General features: G+C 40.4%; 1 protein-coding gene across 1 annotated transcript in view; it reads right to left on the bottom strand.

The window, feature by feature from the left end:
- Positions 1 to 4,228: 4,228 nt before the first annotated feature.
- The window catches only part of MKX (mohawk homeobox), a 48,853-nt gene continuing 29,387 nt past the window's right edge, over positions 4,229 to 23,694 (bottom strand). Inside the window, exons 6-7 of the mRNA XM_017820186.1 lie at positions 6,951 to 6,984; positions 4,229 to 6,842 (exon numbers count right to left, since the gene is read on the bottom strand). Of these exons, the coding sequence (XP_017675675.1) occupies positions 6,656 to 6,842; positions 6,951 to 6,984 (221 nt within the window). The 3' untranslated portion in view covers positions 4,229 to 6,655. The remainder of the gene's footprint in view (positions 6,843 to 6,950; positions 6,985 to 23,694) is intronic.

Below are 23,694 nucleotides of genomic sequence, written 5' to 3'. Positions count from 1 at the left end.
TATCTCCTATCATAGCAGCAGGGTGAGACAGTGAGGGACATCTCAAGATGGGACTCCCATCCCATATTCCCTGGTGTTTAGAGCATCTCCAATGAAGAGTCAGCTTTTCTGCTTAGACTAAACTCAGGATGAGGCTTGCCTGGGCTCACACAGGAAGCCTGTAGCAGAAAAGGACCTGCACTCCAATTCTTCACCAACGATCTTTCTTATGCTCAAGATAATGTGTCTTTACTGTAAAGAAAGAAATGTCCCTAATTTGTGGTTATTTACAGCACTGTAAATCAGGCACATGCCACAAAGTACCAATAAAAATTGCTTAAAATCAGCCTTAAATAGCTAAACTCTCAACAGCAGCTCATAAAATGAGACTTGGCAGTTCTTAGGTAGTTATGGTTAAATTGACAGTCCTTTTGGGAGTTAAGATAGCCAAAAGCAGTAGTAGTTAGGAGTGAAGTGATAGATGGTGGAGATTGTTGGTTGAAGAGCCTCTATTGCATACCCCTGAAGCTTCATATGTTCACTGGTCCTAGACTGGGAGAAGGGAGATACCAGACTTTGTCACTGAACACCAGTTTGAATCATGTATCCTTCACCTGTATGGCCCTAGAAACTGCAAAGCCAGAAGAATGAGCTTTGGCGTGAAGGATTCCATTGCTGCCTGAATGTAACAGGAGACTTTTCAGGCAGGAAGAAAGATAGAAGGACAGTCAAGTCCAAAGCAGGATGAAAGGAAAGTAAAGAAAATCTGGAAAAGGGACCAACACCATGAACAAAAAAAGCCCATCCATAAAGAAACCAGATCTCAGCTCCTTTTAAAAAGTCAGGTGCACAAGTTATATTAGCCTCAAGCCAGGTCTAACTTCCGCTGCCAATAACCACTTCCACTGCCAATAACCCAAGCTGACATAACAGCAACATTAAGGAGGTTTGGGTTTTTTTTCTCTGTTGCATTAGGCATTCATGTCTCTTTCCCTTTTTTTTTTTTTTTTTTTTTTTTTTTTTTCCTCAAGGTACTTGTATTTTAGCCAACCACCTCCCTTCTTGTTAAACAAGAGGAGTTTCAAGATGGGGCCCAAACCTAAACACTGGCTCAGCAACCCAGCACTATGAAAACTGTGGGTTTGGGTCACAATTCTGCTGCTAATGAGAATCAAGCACACCCGGGTACTGGCAAACCAGCTTGTAAAACAGGAGCTCACATCCAGGCTGGATTTCTGTAGCCTCCCTTGCAGTGTGCCAATGCAACACTTTCATGCAATTCAGCCCTTTGTATCACGCTTCATCTCCCTTTCCTGCCCTACCTAGCTAGGCTGGCTGGGTGTTTCACCAGAGCAGCTCCCAACTATTAACGTCCTCCTACACACAACAGCTCAGCCACACAAAGCTGTATTGCTGTCCTCTTTGAAATGCTGCACCAAAGCACAGAGAAATTTGTGGACATTGTGAACAAGTGAAGGCATAGAACAAGCAATGGCCCAAAAGCTGCACAGAAATATTCACGCCATGCTGAGACCAGTCCATGCGCTGCTGGGGACCTTGGTGTAGCAGCTAAGGCTTGACGACAAACTTGGTTACCCAGTTTCTGAACCAGACCAAGTTTCTGTCCAGATGCCTCAGAGTAGGCATGCACTTCTGTCTGTACTTGGCCATGGAAATATGACTTGGCCCTTCAGAAGTACTTGGATTTGTTAGGTTAGGAGTCTGTAAGGACCCTTTGAGGTGCTTTCTGATTCTCCAAGAGTCTCATAGTTTGTTCACAGTAACACAGGAATGAAAACAGGGGCCTATCATGCTTAAAGCTATCACTGTGACCACTGAACTGGTGCCCACTGGACTTCATAGCTGCTTGTGGAGTACTGGAGGATCTGGTATTCTCAGTTTATGCCAAATCTCTATTTTCCTGCAAATAACAGGCCCAGTTTTAAGAAAGCGTGGTCACACTGAGTAGGTGCACACTTGTGTTGGAGGTTTCAAAGCAGAATGTGGGGTTTCACAGCAAGAAACGTTGGTATGTGTGAGAAGGTCAACCATGATAGAAGACAGCTGCACCCTTCCCTTTGCCATGCACCAAGGGGGCATCTGGGGCAGTGTCCAGCCCCAGGAGCAGAGACAAGCTTTGCTGTTCTGCTTTTCTCTTGTGGCAGTATAGGGAAAATGGCTCTGCCAGGGTTGCTCTGAGGTCCTCAGAGTTGTTTTGAATGCAGAAATTACGAACAAGACTTGTATAGTCCTAATGGAGCTTGATTTATAGGAGCTTTTCTGCAGTTTTGGAAAGGTGCATGACTAGATATGTTTACTCTCATCTTCAGCCCCACACACGGGATTCACCAGCAGATACACCCATCTCTCCCAGCCTTTGAAAGCCATGCAGGGGAATATGGCTTGGGACTTTCTCAAGACTGAAAGAAACAGAGGCAATATGGAACCTGAAAGTCTCTGGAAGGATTCATGAAGGAGGATCTGAGCTTGGTGGCTGCAGTCCCACTACCAGGCAGTGCCTTGGTAGGGAGGATACAGTGTGCCCCACTGGCACGCTTCCTGACCAGCTTTGAGTGATTCCTCATGCCAGTATTCACTCTCTGTGGTGAAGCAGGAGAGAAGGCAGTTCCCTGGTACTTCAGAGATCCCCAGGGTAGCCACAAATTCCTTTCTCAGGTGCAGGGCTACTTTTTACTAATGCAGAATGATTCCCACAACTCTCTCCTATTGCTGGGGATGACACAGGGGTACAAAGAAGGACTTTCTGAACATTAAGAGTGCAGTGAATTCAAGAAGCTCATGATTATTTTTATAATCAAAGATGCTTCCTGTAATAGCATCTCACATTTGGTTCTCACTGATAGATCTTCACTGAGAGCATTGTGGATCTCCACTGATGGATAGTTTAGGTAGACAAAAATATAATTCATTAAAGCCAGAGAACATAATCAAAATCTATCAGAGTAAAGAGATAATTAAGAAACAGGTTTAAGTCCACACAGCCTCTCCCCTAGCCAAAGCTAAATCCATCTTCCTAGCACAGTACAGACATTCTATGAACCTCCTTTCCCTATCTTCTCCTTCTAGCCCATAGTGCAGTTGTTACTTCATGCATTTGCATGTGGGCATCCAAGTCTAGCTGTCATCCTTTGTCAAACCCCAAGTTAAAACTTAAGCCACCAAGTTATCAAATATCCTCAAAATGGCCTGTGTGTTGTCCTGGGATAGAGTCCCTGCTGGAACTGCTTCACTTGACATGCATATTTATACATTAGCCCACCAACAGAGGTTGCAGCTTTTGTATGGTGCTGGAAGAGGAGACTGTAATCCTGATCTCAATGTATGTTCTAACTACTGAATAGAAAATTGGAGCTCCCCTTACTCTCAGTGGTTTATAAGGGGTCGCAAGTCCTCAGCTCTTACCAATGATATGACAGAGTAGATGGGAGTGGATTGAGTTCTTTTTTCATGTCAGACTCAGGTACAAAGTAGATGCCAAGTATCTCAGCATCATTAGTATGTGGGTGCTTTTACACATTCCCAACAGCAAAAGTCAGGCTGTACATATTCCCTCAGGAACTCACATACCAACTGAATATCCAGATCTTCACTGATATCTGGGATGTCCACAGATGTTACAGCAGTGTACAAAGATCACAGATCAGCAGGAAAGAAAAGCTGAAAGTGCTGACTGCCTGCCAAACCTTAGCTATCACCCCTCTCATGCAAGCGGAGCAATTTTAAGTTAGGAGACCACTTGCACTGGCTTTCTACTATGACCACTGAGCTTCTGGATGGGTTGATTGCATCTCCTTCTCCACAGAGGTTCCACATCCGAGTATCCACACAGGGTAATGCAGGCAAATGTAGTCTGTACTCTCACAAAAACCTAAATGACCAAAGTCTTTCCCAACTGATGGACCTTCTGCAGTGACTCAGGTCAGTGATTAGATAGGGCTTCCCTCTGCACTCCTCCAGTGCGGAGGATTTATGAGCATCATGCCATGTTGTCATTAGCAGTCGCTACCCTAACCTTGCCGCAGTCGTTTTCATCAGGGATGCACTAAACCACTTCACAAAACTGCGTACACAAGGTGTGTTAATCAGAAAACGAATATTTCTGTTTCGCCTTTGTCTATCACGTGCCTGTATCTCAGTATAGAGAAACCCTGACTATTACAGGAGTCCAGAAATGCAAATGCCTAAGGACAGATAAATGAATATTTAATTCAAAACAGCAAGATGTTGTTTGCAGTTATTTATTTTACTAAAATGGTTACATATGTTGAAACAAAGAAGAGCAATAGTAATAATGTTTGTTTTTCCAATATCATAAATAATTATTGAGTTTTCATTAGCTGTTGGCTCAGCACTGATCATGACTTTTCTTATTTAAAAAAAGACACACATAATTCATTAGAATTTGTGTTTTCAGAAAACTCTAAAGCAGCAGTAGAAAAAAATAAATTAAAGGAAACGGTAACAAGAAATTAGGCCAAGTATTTCTTAAATTTAAAACCCACTTGATGTGTTATACAGTTATTCTTGTGCTTTGATCATTTGAAAAAAGAACCACTAACAAATTGTTTATACAATGGCTTGTCTTCTCCAGTTTACTTCAGAGAAGTCCCCAAAAGTACCTTTTTACACGACAATTTTTGTTGTCGTTTATACAGAAAAAACCACTGAATATTTCTAACAGAAAAGTTTGTCAAAACCATGAATTTATTGTCACAAAATATTTAATACCAGAATAACTTATAATAGTATGAACAAAAGTGAAGTATTAACTCTCTGCTATTAGTTATAAACTCACATTATTATGTCAAAATCCAGTAAAGTATCAAAAATTAATGTCATGGAATCTTAGACACATAATGATGCAAGTCAGTAAAACATATACTTCAACTGTTCATACAGTCACAACATACATTTCTTGCTTGGCACTTTAAGTCAATGCAAATCAGCAATTTAGAAAACAAAGTAAAAATATATATGTACAAAATATTTTCATATCAAATAATTTTCATTGTACACTAAATAAACCCAACAATGTTATGTTACATCAGGAAGTTTCCTAAGAAGTCACACCAAGGCTGATATTTGCAATGTATCTTGACTATTTTAGTGCAACTGAAACAGCCTCTACTTGGAAGTTAGTTTCATCATTAGCATAGTCCTGCTTCCACTGAAGTGGGAGTTCTGCCATTAAACTCAGCAGGAGCAGAACTAAAGTCTCATCTTGTTCATTGATGGCTCACCAAAAAGAGAAACAAGGAAAGGGATAACTAGGAAAAAACCTGACAGGATACCCACAGGAAAAAATCCAAATCCTAGCAACAATCAGCTCTTTTCCAGTTTTCTATAACCGATTCAGTATAAATTGGTTTTGGCTTTGCCACTGTTTATTCAAGCACTGTAAACCTCATTAGACTATTGTTATATGCTTTAAGAATAACCTGTACACCTCCAAATAAAATTTAAAAATAAACCTGGTTTTATGCTAGTTATTACACTCAATAGCAGTCAACTTTAGAGACATGACATTTAATACATGGTTTAGTATCTTCTTAAAATGTTTCTGCCTTAAACGCTGAGATTTTTCAACATTTCAGTTCCCACTGTGATTCTACCTTGGGCGTTGATAGTTTATATTACAGATTTTTCTCACTGAAATATGAAATGTCAATCAACTGTCCTCATTTATGCAGTACATACAAAATAAAAATGTTTAAACCACATTAAAGAAATATGTTCCACCATGGAAATATTTTCGAATTCCATTGCAAATAATAAATGGCACTATAGATTTGGTTTTGTACAAGAAGAAAAAATCAATTTTACTTCTATCAAAATTTCAGTAAGTCACTAGTAAAGCTTTAAAATTATAGAAATTTGACTTGAATTTATAGCTAGTCTGGCTAACACCTTCTCAACTAGAAATCTTTAATGAGCAACACAGCTGGGTGCATAAGTTCAAAAGAATCTGAACAATTAACTTATTTCCTAAATTTTTGTGTTCTAGAGTATTGCACTTTTCAAAGGAATGATTTTGGTATTTTAATATACTGCATATACAGGTAAGAAACATGCATAACAACCTCATTGTCACTTTGACAAAACATACTGTACAATTTTTATAACACTGTTGATTAAAAAAAGAGAGAATGATGTAACAATTTCATTAAGACTCATCAATTTGTACAAGTCAAATAAGCACAACTCTCCAGGGCCTTCAGCAGTAATGTGTTTAGCCCTCGGCTGCTTAAGCCCACTTGGAATAATATACAAAGTTTAAGCATTATGGCATTGTCATTTTGAGGCATAACACTGTTGTACTATGCCCACGTTATAGCTTATTTTTTCAAAGCAAGGCACTTACTGTAATAGCAATGCAAACATCTTATGCGCACTTTGATTAACATAAAATAAGTTAATGTTTTGATAAAAACAGTTTTTTTATAATTTACATGCCTTTTATAGAAGCAATTGAACATTTCATTTAATACAATGGAAACGTCTGAGTCAGAAGGGACCTTAATTTTTTTAACTGACCATCCTATAAAAGGGGACCTATTTTCCACATTTGCCTCATATCTGTGAATCTGATTTTGCTGAAAACCAATCTTGTGAGGAAAATGTCCATTTGACATAAAAAAGAAAAAGGACCCATCTCTCAAAACTGCTGAACTAATGGCACTTTAACAGTCTTTACTTCTGATATATGTGATGATTTCTGAATGATGCAGCTGGTAGTTCCCTGCAGTTTATCCTTCCCCTGGGCAAGGTTCGTTAGGGCCATAGCTGCGTTGATCTCCTTCCAGTATGTTTCATCTTTGCTGGTTCCTTTTCTGTTAGCTGCACTAGATTCAAGCAATAACAAATATTTACACATACAGCTTACATAGCTACATGCTATCAGGAAAACCATAATAACAGCAATCATTCTGGAAAACTGTGAAGTCCCTTACCTTTCACACTTATTTGGTCCATTCTCCAGATTTTCTGAAAACAGGAAAAAAAAGTCTATTTTATTTTAATAGTTTTAAAGAAAAGAACGTTCAGGGAACAGGCATATTGAAAAAGGACCCAAGATTTATTAAAAAACTGATACCAGATTTAAAATAAAATTTTGCTTTGACACATAAAAAGGACAATGGTCTAGTAACCAAGGTGGTAGTGGATCAAGGGTTGGACTTGATGATCTCGGAGGTCCTTTCCAACCCGGCTGATTCTGTGATTCTATGACAAGCTTCATGCAAGCATCTGCCTGGGGAAAGCTACACTGAGCTTGGAGCAGGGCATATGCCAACCAAAAATGCTGTGGAGAGGTTCCCAAGACATGACTTTACAAAAACAGGCTTTTGTGAAGCAGAACATCACTAAACCTCACTGTGAACCAGAACTGCACTGGTAGAACTGGTACTGAACCTTGTCCAGCATATCCCACACCAGACTGTGTCGAGAAAAAAGTTATCTTGGCAATAGTGAGAATAAAGCTGGTCTTGAAGGTTCACCTACATTTTGCAGGGTGATAAAGCAGTTTTTAAAAACATAAATCCCAGGGACATAAGGAATTGCAAAATCTAAAAATAAAAATCAGCTTCACTGCCCTTCAGTGAATGCCTTCTTGTATGCACTAAAAATAGGACTCTCACCCACGCACACATGATGTGTGTGGGTTTTAATGTACCCCTCGCCCAGGCTGCGCCTCAGTCCCAGAGGCAGCCTGAGAAGGATACAAGTAACAAGCACACCTTGGTGTGTTAACCCGTGAAGGCTAACAGCCTTCAGACGAAATTGCATCACAGGCATAAGCTACATTTTCTCATCAAGAGTAACATTTGTTCATTCATTAAATCCTCACATCGCAGAGAAGCCAGAAATATTTAGCAGGCAGAAATGCCTAAGCTTTATTCAGTGGGTTTGCTATCCTGACACAGAAATACATTATAGAGGAACAAGAAGCTGATGCCCAACTGCAATATGCAGGAAAACAAGTCAAACGAAAGGAACAGCAACAGCATGAGCACTCATGGCTACAAGACCCCAAAAGCCTCTAAATACAGCATAAATCTCATAAAGTAATGCACATCTTTATGAGATCAGATTCCCAGCTACAAATCAATGTTACTGCTAGATTTCCATTAGATTATTAATTAAAAGTTGATCTTGTCCTTAAACAGAGCTTCCAGTGGAATAGGTGCCAAAGCACATGGCATCCCTTGGTCACCTTCCACTCATGAGCAACCTTGCCCACCACAGCCAGCAGTCCCATTGTCTTATACAGCCAATAACTCAGCCCAGCCACACTGCCCAGCACATGCAGGTGACCACTGGAGACCACAGTCTCACCAAAGAAATGCAGGGAGGCCACCTGTAATTTCAGAGGTCAGCTGTTTGCCAAGCTGTTTGGCTTAGCAGGCTTCCATGCTTTTGCAAAACAGCTTTATAAAAAAATGTTCACAGGTGACCAAAGTTTAAGTTTTGTATTAAAAGCACACATCTTAAACCAGTATCTTTTAAGCATTCCTAGATCAATGCTTGAATGGGATTCAAAAAAGGGAAGTCGAATCTATGCAGAGGACAACGAACAAAGGAAAAAAGAAACCTTTCATCCAGGAAGAGGTACTGAATGACACCAAAAGTCTTCTTCTTAACACTGTACTTGGCTACAAAGAATTTTTTAGCCCTGCTTCATTGTTTTTTAATTAGAGACAATTTTCAAGGAAAGGTTTGGACTGAATAGGTCAGTAGGCATAGAAATGGAAATGGCATGTAATAGAGAACATCACTGCCAGAGCAAACCTAGATATAAATATACCTCTCTCCAGCATCTGTCATTTTCTTTCACTGTTGGAAAATATTTCCTATGAACAAAAAAATTGCTTGTACAAACTTCTGAGGAAAGTAGGTGTGAATGGTGACACACATTCCAATTCCAGCATTTATTTGAAGGAGTATTTGCAAATATTTTTTACTGGTGTTTAGCCAGCTCTAAATGAAAGCTGCCTGCCTATGGTATATAAAAGCAGTAGAAAAACTGAAAAATAAAATCCAGGAGGAAAGAGCTGCCCATTCTTTAACTTTGCTGGAGATGTTTCCTGAATGACAAGTCTTTTCTTATTCCGTTCAGATTTTACGTTTTTTCAAATAAATAATTTATATCAAAGAAACTCGAAACTGAGTTACAATAAAACCATCACTGATAATTTGCAAAGCTCTTGCTAATAACTGCTGTAAAAGCGTATTAGTACAATGAAGTCTGAAAATCCATCATTTCGAAGCACAGGTCCCCTTTTTCTTGCCAAAAATTCTTTTCTGTTATACCAAACCTCTGACAGCATACCCCAGTTTGCACTACCATAGCATCCAAGCAGCTCACATCTGTCTGAGAGAGACAAAACCCATTCCTTATGCGCTCCTTGACATCTTGCCAGTCAAACCAACTTGATCCAACTCAAAGCAAAAGTGGGGTTCACCTCACATGCCATGAAACTGCCATCTAAGTCATGTATCTTTACCCAGGCTACTTGTCCAGGCTCCATTCATAAACAACAGAGATGTCCCCTAAGAAGTGGTTTCAGTCTATTTATCTAACACGGCAGTCCAACATCCCTGAATGCTGCTGCAAAGTAGCAAAACCTCTTCTGTGGCCACTCCTCACACATCTTCCATTTGGACAGTATTATCATTCATGTGAATATGCTATGAACTGGGTGAGAGAGGACCACATCTCTCCTTTGGATATTCAGTACATCCATAACCCATATCTGTATTTGTATATAGATAGTTAGTATACTGCTGGTATAACTACAGCCTTAATGGTTTAGCTCAGCCTGGAAGAAAGGCAGTCTGGTCATGTCTGGCTCTCCACACACCAGAGAAAGAATATAGATGACAAAATTTTATCAAATTTATAACAAGAACAAAAAAAGTGAATCTTACCTAACATTCCCAACATTTTGCTTTTTGTTCACATTTTGTAATCTATCTGGTCTACCCTCAACTACTAATTAAAGCTTTTGATAATTAAAGCTTCTGATATTTGACATATCTGCACAAGAATTGCAAAGTATATTTCAACTGTAAAAGCAACATTTTGGTGAGATTGTTTCATGACAATAATCAAAGAACAACATTCTCAAAATGGAAAGTGTTCAGTTTCTTGACCATCACACAACATGTTCCTAGATTTCTTCTCTGAAGCAATGAGGAAATGGCGCTAGGGCTGGGTAACTTCTCTGGAAATGGTGACAGAAGGAATGGAAAAATGATGCAGCATACTGAATCTCACTGAGCAGCCTCCGCTAAGGACTCACCCCAGAGCAAGTGCTGATGGGCACTTAACTCATGAGCCCTCTCTCAGTACACCAGAAGCAGCACTTCATAGGAGGTACCAAGCATGCACCACAGCTGTCATATCCCACCAAGCGCTCATATGCCTTAGGTGGCAGCCACCTCTGCTCTCTTCTGAAGGAGTGTCACCATCTCATTTGGATCAAGGCAGGCTGTCACACAAACTTATAATCCTACACACTTGTCAAGCTTAGATCAATGTGTCAAATGGCTCCAGGGAAGGCCAATGCTGATGAATTATTGTATTCCACACTGTTCTCAAGACTTATTCAAAAGGGTAAACAATGGCATTTATGCTACTACATACATACATACATAAATACAACTCAACAGCATAAAACTGGCCAGCACAAATAACTTTCCTGAACAAACTAAGTTGCGTTCAATAGCACTGAAACCCAAAAGAAGCTGCTGCCGAAGATGTTTTGTTTTGTCTCAGAAAGGATTATGCTTCTTGTCAAAGGACGTTTATAGGCTTTCAGCATATACTGAGATCCTACAGTAAATCTACTTAATATTAAACATCAGAAATATCTTTTTGTAACAAGTTCAGAAATTACTTAAAACAGCAATCACTTGCTCTACAACCAGAAAGTTTTAAACACTGTGAAAATGGAAACTCAATCGTTTATAATTAGGAATTGTCATTTATACCTCACTTTCTGGTGCTTCATTCTGCTCCCAGTTACAGGCATCCACAGAATCTGCTTTTGCCTAGCCAGGAATGTCTCATTCTGCTCTCAACATCTGCCCAAAGAAACCAGCTAGGTGGGATATTTGTTCCCTCTTGTTTATAATAGGAAGTCACTATAAATCACTTACCAATGGAATCCTGTATACCTTTCCATTAGTATGAGTTTTCAGTATACAGTTTACTGTGCCAAGAGTGTAGATACCAGACAATACCAGCTTTGTGATACAGCATGGTATTTTTCAGGACTCATGTAATTATTAATAATATAAATGGCTTTTTTTTTCATCATGAAATTTCATCATAAATATGCACTGGCTGATACTGACAACTCTCTTGCAAGGCAGCCTGCATCCCATTTTAGTAGAGATGGAAATGAGCCTCAGAAGTCTAAAGACAACATGCCTAGGCAATATTTTGACCTTTTCAAAATTATTTAAGAACACAATTTTCCAGGATTTCTCTTATATTTAAAATATAATTTTCTTTTGTTCTTCTGCTATCAGAAAGGCCGACCCAAAGGAAGTGAACTCCAGGGTTCTTGCAGGTAAACCATCCTTAAACTGCACAGTGGCATCACTTACCTCCAAATTACTATGTACAAAGGTACTCTGGCTACATGGTGTTTGTGGCACATTCAAATACTTCAGAACGATTCAGATCCTTACAGTTCGCCACATCCAAACTAATAACTTTCATATACTTGGATGACTTCAGAGGTGTGCTAAATAATGTTAATTACAGTTACATTTTATTCTTTGGATATAGGAATTCTGGCCTAAGAATATCACGTGCGCGGTGACGAACTGACTTTGCCTAAAGGCCCTACCGGGAACAGCAAGGGCAAGACTGACCACTTATGTAGGACCAAGAAGCATCTACATTGCTCCCCCTCTTGCTGTTATATCCAGCTCAAGCTGAACTGCAACAACTGGCTCAAACACTGCTTTGTGTTATCAGATAACACTGACAAAGCAAAGATGGCTTGAAACCAACAGGGGAAAGAATGTGTGAATGAGGGAATGAGACAGAGAGAAAAGGGTACAGAACATTATGTAGCAGGGGAAAAATGGACATGGAAGGCAAGACACAGCACGTCAGTCTCGCATGACCGTCATATTTCTTGAAGCTACCTAAACATGTACAGATTCCTGATGAATTACGCACCTTCTGTTCTAGCTCCAAACAGAGGAAAAATATAAAAAAGAACTGCTGGCCTCAAACGGTGAACACTATAAAATATTTGTGGGTTCAATAAAAGGTCCTGTATAACTTATCTTCATTTTAAAATTGGCAACGTTATTCAGTTGTTACTCTTGCTGCTTCTCCTGAACTTTCTATTGTTGGTTTTGGAGACTCTGGCTTAACATGTGTTGACCAGCATTTTCAAAACAAGCAAGCAGAGGAAAAAGAGGGAGGAACAGGAAATAAACTGGGGCAGCTGAAAGAAAAATGAAGTTTACACGTGTGAGTAAATTAGTGGTGAGATGAGGTATTTCTGTAGGTCATATACTCACACACGTACACCTTGATTCCAGTTTCAGATCTCTGTGTCTCCAAGAAAAAAAATCAGGTTAATTGGAGTTCCTGTATTCTTCTGCATTGCCACAGCTCCTTTGCCCACAAAGGATCCCAAAGTAAACCACGAACAACACCACTAACTTGCACTCATATCTGGGGAGGGAAGGTGGCTTAGCCCAGGCTGCTCAGCAATGCAAGAGAGGGGAAACTGTAGCCCAAAGCACCAGGCCAGGCTCTTCTCTCTTATAAGAAATGTCATTTAATCTTATGACATTTAATCTTAAACACTGTAGCATCTTTAGAAAAACAAGAAAACCTCAGCTTCTCTCACTTGAATTGGAGGAAGCAGGAGTTGGCCACCCCATGATTACACTTGCAGGCTCCTATTCTGAGCCTGATATAATCAGACAAATGAATTTCTAAACATGCTCAGCCAGCGACCCACACTACCACAGGCCTTCTACACACAGATAGGACTCATCCCATCCAGCACTGAAACTCTTAAACCCTTTTCCCTTTGCACCATCCTACCAGGTTTCCTCAGGGACAATAGATCTATTACGGATGAATTATGGAGAAGTGTAGACAGGAAAGCTCATGTTGGAAGAGACTGCAAACAAAGTCTCCTACAGAAATATTCCCCAATCTCGCCCCAGTGGCGGACCTCCTGCAGACCATGGGCCACCTCTACATGGGATCCATTCAGTGTTGTCCCTTGTAAGGCCACTCCTGTCCAAACTAGGTGCCAGACTGGGAAGGTCTGTGTGAAACTGCCCAGTTGGAGCTGGCAGTGCTCATGCAGCAGAGCCTTTTGGCAGAGGGATGAAAGTCCCTCTTGGAGTTTCAGGTGACCCTGTGGCTGCAGACACAGCGAGGCAGTGTGACCTGGGAGAGCACATGATACCAATCACAGCTGGTCTGCTCTCAGGGGCCTACTGCATTTCTACTGACAAAGATTTATTACTATATCCTTTAGTTGGGTGGGAGGAGGAATGCTGTCAGAAACTTGCAGGAATGAGCTCTGGGCCCAGGCTCTAGAGAAAGCTTCTTTTCAGCAAAACTTTATTTTACCACTGCTCTCTCTTTCTTCCAGGAGGTTATAGAGCAGCTTGTAATGAAGTCACCCCCACAACCCCGTTACCTCACTCATTTGGCTTCACAGTGACAGCAAGTATAACAACTGACTTGTCATCAGCTGTTATGTCCTTTCAGATGAACAAACTGCATAATGACAATTTATGTTCACAGTGACAGCTAGAGTGAATATTTTTCCCTGTTCACCCAGTGGTTTTTTTTAGGAACAGCTATAGCTCTGGTCTGACATCTTCTACTAAGGCCCATAGGTGCCAATGTTAGAAATAGCCCTTTGCCATCGTGCCCTAGGACCAAGCCTTTTCTGTGAAAATCTTTCATTGAAATTTGCTTCTTGCACCAAAATTTCAGATATAAGCTTTAACTGTGAAGGACTGCTACCACTCCAGATTTTTTCCTGAATATCTGGGAACCCAAAGATTTTTTACACTGTGCAGCCTAGAGCCTGCTGCAGTGGGAGTAGGCATCTAGTTACATTTTAATACATGTGATTTTTATAAAATGAGTATACATGCCCACAGAGACTGCGATAGGTGTATTTTATAAATCATAAAAGAGAACTGAGTTTGCAAGTCTATATTAATATTTGCATTAATAAGTGCACCGAAAGCTCCACATAATAGTAAGCATGCTGCAAATGGTCTTACAGTCTTAGACTATGCACATGAATGTAAGAATTTATGAGCTAGCAAACTAGATAAAAACCTAGCGTAAATCACTTTATTGTTCAGGCTGTCACGGCTGGCTCTAAATTTCCCATGACCAGTGACAGCGTGTTCTCCTTGGTGTGGTGCAGGGCACTGTGTGAGACTTGTTTTCTTAGCCAGATCTTAGCAGAGCTTAAAATGGGAGCTAGGGCTGTGGAGTGCTGAGGCGAGCTGTTAACAAACTGATGGTTATGTGGTATTATTTTCTTCTCAAGTTTGCTGCAAAGCTGACTGAAATCAAATCTTTTCTCATTGAGTTGGCATGTAATTAGTAGTGTAATGTTGTCAGATTCCTTGGTGATAGTCTCCCACATGCATTTCACAATGCATAAACAAACATCTGACCTAGGCTTCTTTTTTTGTGTGTGTCATTTAGGAAGGGATTTACAGCATGTGCTGTGCTGACTGACCGGACAAAGTCGTCCACTCTCCTGTTGCAAATCATTAGGGGTTAACTGTGAAAACCACGTTTTGCAGAAGGTAAGCAGGAGGGTGAAATAAAGAAAAGAGGAGAAAGGGGAAGGGAAAGAGAAAAAAAGAAATAAAGGAAAGAGTATGGGAGATGTGACAAAAATGAGAAAATGGCAAATGAAGATTCATCGGGAAAAAGAAGAGTAAGGAATATGAAGGGAGAAGACATACCACTGTGTGAATTTTCTTTAGTTTTAATACAAAAAATATTCCTTTTCCCACCCAGGAAACTTGCTGTTGTGCAGGCAGGCATGTTCAGGCTTTCACTCTGGATCTAAAGAGTTTAATTGGGAGCTCTTAAAGCCTAAAATAAGGCTTTAAAAATAAAAAGCTGAAGTAAAATGCAGCCAGGATAAGCACTATTACACTCCAGCACGATTGTTTTTCATTTAAAAAGTGGGGTGAAAGGGAGGGTTTCAAAGCCATATTTCAACCCTAGGCTGACACTACAGCAGTAAAATCTGATTTTGTTATGCTAGTTGGCTGTGGGTTTGGGAGCAGACCCTACATATGTGGTGTAACATTATGATATGAATGCCTGCACACAGGATATTTTCAGAAGCCATTTGCAGAATTTGGAGAAATGTGCCCCCCATTCCTGCGGCCCCGCTTGCAGGAGCCAGCTCCTCTCATGTCCCTGGGAGCCAAGGAGGCTCAGACATGGCATATGCTGCACAAAGGCAATTTAAATTACAAGGTGCTGTATTTTCAGGCAAGTGGAGGAACTTCTAAGTCAATGCCAGAACCGATTTCCACGGTGTGTTGAGCCAGCAGCATGGAGTAAAGAATGGGTAAGTCTGTCAGAAAGAGGAAATTCACAGCTTCTTTCATTCGTCTGCAAGATAAAGAACTGACTGACAAATACGATCTCTTTAAACACAGCTACTTCCATCCACTGCATGGGGTACTCAGATGTGCACAATACTCACCACAGAATCATAGAATATCCTGAGTTGGAAGGGACCCACAAGGATCATCAAAGTCCAACTCCTGGCCCTGCACAGGACAGCCAAAGAATCACACCATGTGTCTAGAGTGTTGTCCAAACGCTTTCTGAACTCTGTTAGGCTTGGTCCTGTGACCACTTCCCTATGCCCAAACACCATCTGGGTGAAGAACCTTTTCCTAATATCTAACCTAAACCTCCCCTGACACATGTGCAAATACTAAACCCCAGTGATGTCCCTAACTGATGTCCCAAACTTAATGCACTCTGTGAGATCATAAGCATAAAAATTCAAGAAGCTTGTAAGAAAAGTGTATCAGCAGGGTTTCAACAATCAAACAGCCATAAAAATGGCTGTAAGCTACAAAAGAGCCTCACAGTAACCCAGACAACTTTTGTACAACAAATCCTGCAAACCCGGGGATTACATATAAAATTTTAAAAATTATTTATATCTCTAAGAAGATACAGATATTTTCAAATATATACATACCTGAATCTGCTTGTACATTATGTGTGCATAAAACCAGGAAAGATTAAGCAGTTTGCCTTCACACTAAATATACCATGAGATAAAGCAGCAGAATCACATGTGGTATTTTCTGTGGTCATTGCTTCCCAATGGCACAGGACAGAACTGTGCCAGGGCCAAACCCACGGCAGCAGATGAGACCTTTCCCCACACAACCTCAGTGCCATGGCACAGCAGCTCCGAGGCTGTTTCAGGAAGAGGACATAAGAAAAGACTGTCAGATGGATATGGCACCACCAAGTAAATCATGTTAGTGACTGACAGTCTCTCTGCTTGTGCTACAGGTTTGTGTGGGGCTCAATTAGTTGTTCTAACCGAGCTTTTCACAGGTGCCACAGTACATTCCCTGGTCTCTAGACTCCGACTGGAGAGCCTGGGTTCTCAACTTCAGCAGTGCTGAGAACTCACAGGTGTAAGTAAGGTCAACAAGAGTGTTGCTTTGCATGTACATAAAGCCATGAAATCATGAGCATCCATAAGGTCTTATGTATCTAACATTACTTCAAATTGTAATTGTTTGGTGCCTAGATTCCCCATTTGTGAAACCCTACAGATGTCTTATGAAAACACCTTTATTAAAGTTTGCAAAGGACCACGTGGAATGTATCAAATGGCACTGAACAGCATATCACGAAATTAATCATCCTGTCCTCAGAGGTGCTCAGCTGCGTTCACATTACTGCTTTGGTGGTACAGAAGCAGCAACGAGCACTCAATGAGCATATGAGCTGGGTTTTGAGGCATCTTTCAAACCAGGCCAACTCATATATGTCAGAAAAGTATTTCTTTCCTCATCTAGGTCAAAATGCAAAGGGAATCCCTTTATTCAGCATCCTGAGAAATTACTGCAACCTACACAGAAAGCTGTAGTCACACTTCTCCCTGACCATATAGAGAATAACCAGCAGAAATAAACAGTGCTGATTGAGCTGCAGAGGAAAGAGCTGCCTGTGGATTATTCTCATCTCCAATTGCACAAAAGCGATTTTAGTGTTTGATTGCATTATTTTTGAATCAACTGTTTAGTTCTGTTTCCTTTGCTTTCTCTTGTGAAGCTATTGGAGTCTTCATGCTCCTACTCACTACAACTTGCACTATTATTATTTCCATTACAGGATTTCTTCCCAAACCTAAATATTCCCAGACATCTTCTAAACACGCCCTCAGAGATTCTAGTAAGTATGGGAGGTATCTCAAGAAGGGCTGTGTTTTCAGTTTTCCTATTCACTGAGCAAATGAGAGGCAGTGTAGCAAAGCAGGCAAAAAGGGAAAGGCTCTTGGAACAGAAGAACAGCATGCTCGGAGTTATTCAGGAAGACCTGCCTATTTGCCAAGGGCTTTTGAAGAAGCAGGAACATCTCCTTCTACTCCAAACATCATCTTGTGTTTAAAACAGTTTGAGTCCTAGTGCAGTGCAATTCTAGTAACTCTGCAGGAGAATCATACTTAGAAGAGCTTAAGGCCTATCCTGACTACTGTTTCACGTGAAAGATTGCTGCAGTGTAATAGTTCAGCCAGACTGAGCTTGAATCCTCAAGGAGAAGCAAAACCTTAACACTGCAGATGATCACAAATTGAAAGTTGCAAGCAAATTTCACACCAGAGTCTTTGCCTAAGACAGATGCAGCTCCTGCACTCTGCAGGAGCACGTGTGTGAGGTCCTGAAACAGTAGTAGGCCAGTACTTAACATTGCAAAGGCCTTGAATGTGAACCGCTTTGTGGAAGAAGATGGAATTGCTCCTCTGGCAAAACATATGAAACTGTCTGTGATAACGGGAATGAGAGTAAGGATGACTGAACAAATATTTGCACTGAATGCCTTGTCAGGACAGGGGAATTGCTACTGATATGATCTTTACTTTAAACGTTACTGTTTCTGACAGTCTTACAGACTTTGCAGATGTTTATTGGCCACTATATCATTCTTCAAGAATGTTGGCTCTTTTCCAAAACCTGAAGAGTCTGAATGTGAAGGGGTTTGTTATTCAACACACATTGCTGCTTTTGGAGACAGCGATTTTCAAGAAACCAGCAGGGAAGCGTCGTCAACTGATAACAGCACAGGGGCTGGATTCGGACTTCTCAGCACTCAGGGCCTCAGCCATTAAGGCAGGCTCGAGTAAATGTGCACCACGTAGCAGAGGATGTGTATCCACGTGGCAGAGAACGCTGCCTGAGCCGTGACAGCAACGCTGCGCCACATTAATGGACCTATATCATAGCAAAGATTGGTGCAGAGAGACAGGGCTTACTAGCTCATCCTCACCTTGATACACTGCCTGCAATTCTTGGTATAGCACAATTGCATGAATTTTAGAGCCTCTGTGAAACTCACTCCATGATGCTGCAGAGATTAGTTCTGTTCCATTCGGCTCCTTTAACCGCAGGACACACTGCATAACAATGAGGCTCATTCATACCCCTTTGCCATTCATCTCAGGAAGAGCAGCTCGCAAAGACGCAATTGCTGAGCTGTAGAGGACCCTAAGCCACAATATTTCAAGACAAACAGATTTGCTTTCAAATAGAGAGTTTTTGAACTGTGGGCAATATGCCCAGGCTGTTTCTCTGAGTGAAGATGCCGATTCTCTGAGATCATTGCAAACAGCTCTCACGTGAAAAAGCTACCACGGCCCCTGCAAGCTGTACATAAATAGACACTACACTAAAATAGTAATAATAATAATTGTGACAGTAATAACACATATCTTTTAAATAATGAGTCATAAAAAACAATCCATTCCCTTTGTGTTGATAAAATTATGAATTATTGAAACACAGCGTATTATTACCAAAGAAAAAATGTACTATCCAGAAGTATTACACGTATTTCTCCCAAACAGACACTGACACCCTGACCAGTGTAGCCCAAATTGCAATAGTGGACATGATCTAAAAGCAGTTAAAGCCAATAGCCTTCTCTACAACCTAACTGAATTGCTGGCTATCCGCTTCCAAACACAATGTTATCTAAAGTAGCCCCTTGTAACATTTTCCCACGAAATATGGTTAATACTGTTTAAAAACGTCAGGTCGGTGCAGAGATAATGTGCTTCAAAAATATGCAAGACAGGTGCAGAAGGCAATAATGTCATATTTACTACATATTTGGTTTACGTTAGCTCATACATGTTTTCCTGGAAGCCAGGAGATTTCTGTCAGGGAATTCTCTCTTGCAACAGTTTGCTATATCAGACTTAAAACACATATGCATATTTATGGTAAAGCCATATGGTATTTATGGTTAAATCAACTGACATACTTCAAAAAAATGAATTTTTATTAGTTTGGAAGCTCTGTACATCAAAAACAACTCAGAAGCTTTACCAGCATGTATAAATAACTAGTCTTCTCTCCTGTTACCATAAATAAATAAAAAATCCCTTCACCCAGCAGGGCTTGCAATCAGGGGAACCTGAACTACATATATGTGAATAAAAGTATGGAAAATACCTGCATTCACAGAATGCAATTTCTTACTCAGCTGCAGTTGGAAATCATTGTGGACTTTCTGTTCAAGAAGCAATCAAATTAATGTTATCTCAGAGTAATTCACACTTCTCGAATTTGTTTATGCATCTTCCCTGACCTGCTCAGATACTTTCCTAAGGGTAAGCAGCATCTGCAACAAACATGTATTTGTACAGGTAGCCTTGCATCCTCACTTCCCTTTTAAGAATTAAGATCCTGAATTTCCACTTTTACAGAGAAAATCAATGAGACAGGAAGCCATGGTTCCAGACATAGAGAACATTCATGTTTTTTAGGAAATAACTATGGTGGAAAAAGAGAGTTCCTTTGGTGTCTCCAACACAGTTTAACTCTAGACTTTGAGCTTCTGGATGGAGGATAAGAGAAGGACTTTCAGCAGCCACACAAGCCAGGCAGCTACCACATAAAGGCTTTAAGCTCTGTGAACTGTTGCATGTTCTCTAATTAACTTGCTGCTATTATTAGTAGCACTTCTGTTTCCACTTTTATAACAACAAAAGCTTTTTCTTTCATTTTGAAAGAACTTTTACTTTTCATTTTTGCCCATGAGCCAAAGCTTTGCCGTAGAGCCAAAGGCTATACATCACAGTTTGTGAAGTTTATGAAGATCTGCAAAGGGCCTGCAAAGCAGACACAGCAAATCCCACAGGCAGACAGGGCCTGCATTCCTGCCCACTCTCCTTTTCCAACAATGGGCAAACAGCCACCACCAGCAAACACTGTAGATGATGGTCAGGATGCACAAAGAACTGACACAACCAACTTATTTGGCTGTCACCAACTGTTTTACTTCAGAGGAACAAACTAGTAAGGTGTTGGCAAGACTAGCCCCCCAGATCACCACTGGGAGTGGTTCCCCCACCCTGCAGGCAGGGCTGGGCTAGTGCTGGCAGACACTATCAGCCATACTGCAACTGCAAGTTCAGTATTTCCTTATAAAATACTGTCTGGATAGCACTTCCTAGACAACTACCACCTCAGGTAGGAGTATCTTGAGAGCTGCTCAATGCACCCTGAAGGCTGCTGACCACTCTTAGCCTCATCTTCAGTGAGGCTTCTGCCTTCCTCTCACACCTCAAACACAACTGGCTGCCGCAAGCTGTTATAACTCAAGGAAAGTTCTGCTTGATGGTCCTAAGCTTGCAATCAGTACTTGTCTTGCACCCTTCAAACACCCAGAGGACCACTCTGGCGGTCTCATTAGCATTTGTGGTGAAGCAGATATCCCAGAATACAAAGCAGGACACTGACACTATGAGTATCTGTACCCTTAGATTCCAAGAAGAAGCTGCCCAAAAGAAACAACAAAGAGCCTAAAAACCCTGGCATCAAGGCCTTTTTCAGATGACTTTGTTTAATATTAAGAAGCCATATTGCTCAGATAGGCCTGGGAGCAGCACCTCCTGCTTTATTTCTGAAGTCTGCATTTCAGTAGAGAGAATAAAGTATAGGAATATATAAGAAAGGATAGCCACATCCACTGATTGCAATTCTCAATCAAAATAACTTCTCAGTCATGTTGTCTTCTTTTCTATCATCTCCTTTTCTACTTCCTCCCCATTTCCACCCGGATCCTCATTTTTCTTTTGCTATTATGACAGGGGAAGAGAAAACTGAAGCAAGAAGAGATTTTGTCGGTGTTGTTTCAAAAAACATCCAAGACTACCTGTTGGGATGGCACTTGGCTTGCAAAGTCAAAGTCACACTGTAGTAACCCATCAAATACAAGGTGATGTGTACGTTTGGCTGCTGGCATTAAACTGTTGCTGCTGTAAGAATTGGTCAGAAATTTGAAAACTGTAATTGCTGCCCCCAAAAAAGGCAGATTGGGAAGTTATGACTTGTGAATATGAGGCACAAGGACTTTGGGAAAGTTCCTCCTGCCCACAAGGCTTTGCACGTGTCCTACTCGTGAGTTTGGTGTGTAAGCTGGTTTCTATATGGCACTTAAAATGAAAAAAAGAATCCCTTTGAAAGAATCGCCTTGAAACACAGATATTGGCAATGGATGAGACTCAGTTTCTGTAATTACTGAAAGACAAATTTTTGGTCAGGACTCCTGTCTGAATTGTCTCCAAAGCCTCTCCAAGCTCCAAATGCTGTGATCTTTAAAATCAAGGGAGCAAAATGTTCTCTGTTCAAATAACTGGTACTGTAAAAGCAGAAAATCTGCATGTTAAAACTAAGGTTTAAATTGTAGTCCTGTTTTGCAATAAAATCAGACTTGTTCCTTTTTGTATCTCAGAGAAAAACAGGGTCTCTAGAAAATGTTTAGAAGGAGACTAAGCTACATTCACTTGCACAGAACATTAAAAACAAAAAAGCATTTAAGTTTCAAGGAAACAACAGAAAATTTTCTCTGATTATATAATGAAGTTTCAGCTGAGTTCACAGCTCTAACTGTTGTTCATGTCACAGACACAAGCAAAAAATATTTCTGTACAAAACATCTCTACTTTCTAAGCAGCAGAAAGGATGCCCTCCTTCAGACAAATACACACTTTTCATTTATTTGGACAAAAAAATATTAAAATTAAACAGAACAAATTTTCAATCAACACTTGTTAATTTGAAACACTAAAAATTCTCCTATATTGAAAGCAGATTGCTCTGGAGAAACATTCATTTTCAAGGTCATAACAGCGCTGGCAAAACTCAAAAAATTGTAGTCCAACTTGCTTGTGTTCAGCTGTGTTTACTTAGCCTCAATTTGACAAAAGTCTGCCTCTGATTATACATAGCAGTCTTCTGCCCACAGATAAATAGATATTACACAAATGTTTGGGAATGACATTTGGCTACCATTATTTTTGGAATAATTTACTCTGCATCCTGAACTTAAAACACCAAAATGATTCATAATGGTTTTTGGGCCCAAGTATTTCCATTTAATAAATAAATTTACCTCTATGACCTTTGTGGACTTTATATTGTACATGTTCGTAGATGAAAAATAAAAAGACAATTTATTGTTAAATATTCTGTATGCTTGGGAAAGATGGATTGATACAGAATTCAGACCAAAGTCAGTGGCAAATCTGAGTGGCAAATGCACTCACTGCAGCAGTTCAGAGCCCAGCAAAGGGCTCAGGGCGGTGCTATAGAAGGGGCTCCAACTCAGCTCTACAAGATATCCCACCCCACCAAAACCTGCAAGCACAGGTTCATTGCTCAGCTCTCTGCTGAGCACACACCTGCAGTGGAAACCCACAGGAGAAGAAACCGTAATGCAGTGCGTAAGATATAAACATGTTTTCTATTTCAAATGTACCTACCTCAAATGTAAATTTAATAGTTTTCTGCCCATTATTTGTAGGAGGGAAAATTAATACATATTCGATGCCAAACTGAAATTTTGCTTTACCCAAGGGAAGTAGTTGTTTAATGAAATTTTAGAATAGTTTATATTTCAAAGCAGACATACAGTATTTCTCTGATGCGTACAGAAGTCTTGTCCAGTTAAAAATATTACTTACCTTAGAGCATTTTGTGTCCAGGAATAAAGAAAAAATTCATGAATAAATTATAATCCCTACTTCCATTCCTTCCCTGATGCCTCCTCCTAATTCTCTCCCCTTTAAGCCCCGGTCAGTTCCCCAACATCAGCAACTGCAAACCATGCTTCCACACCACCCACTGGAAGCATTGAGGGCAGTTCAAAGTCCATGAGGGATGTTGTTGCTGCTGCACATTTAAAGTGGAAAATGTTTCCAGAGTGTTGTGATGGATGGAAGAATAAAACCTAGACCTGACAGAGTTGGATAGATTAGTTTCTGTAAAGTTAGCATGCTTTCAAAAATGTCTCTTCAATTAGAATACCAAAATTAAAAAAGCCTCTGATGCAATAGGAACCATATGTGTTTGACGTACCCAGCTTTCCTCTTTAACATCTAAATACTCAGT

The sequence above is a fragment of the Lepidothrix coronata genome, unplaced genomic scaffold (genome assembly GCF_001604755.1).
Source record: "Lepidothrix coronata isolate B3197 unplaced genomic scaffold, Lepidothrix_coronata-1.0 Scaffold80, whole genome shotgun sequence".
NCBI classification, from domain to species: domain Eukaryota; kingdom Metazoa; phylum Chordata; class Aves; order Passeriformes; family Pipridae; genus Lepidothrix; species Lepidothrix coronata.
This window is presented reverse-complemented; position numbering and strand designations above follow the sequence as displayed.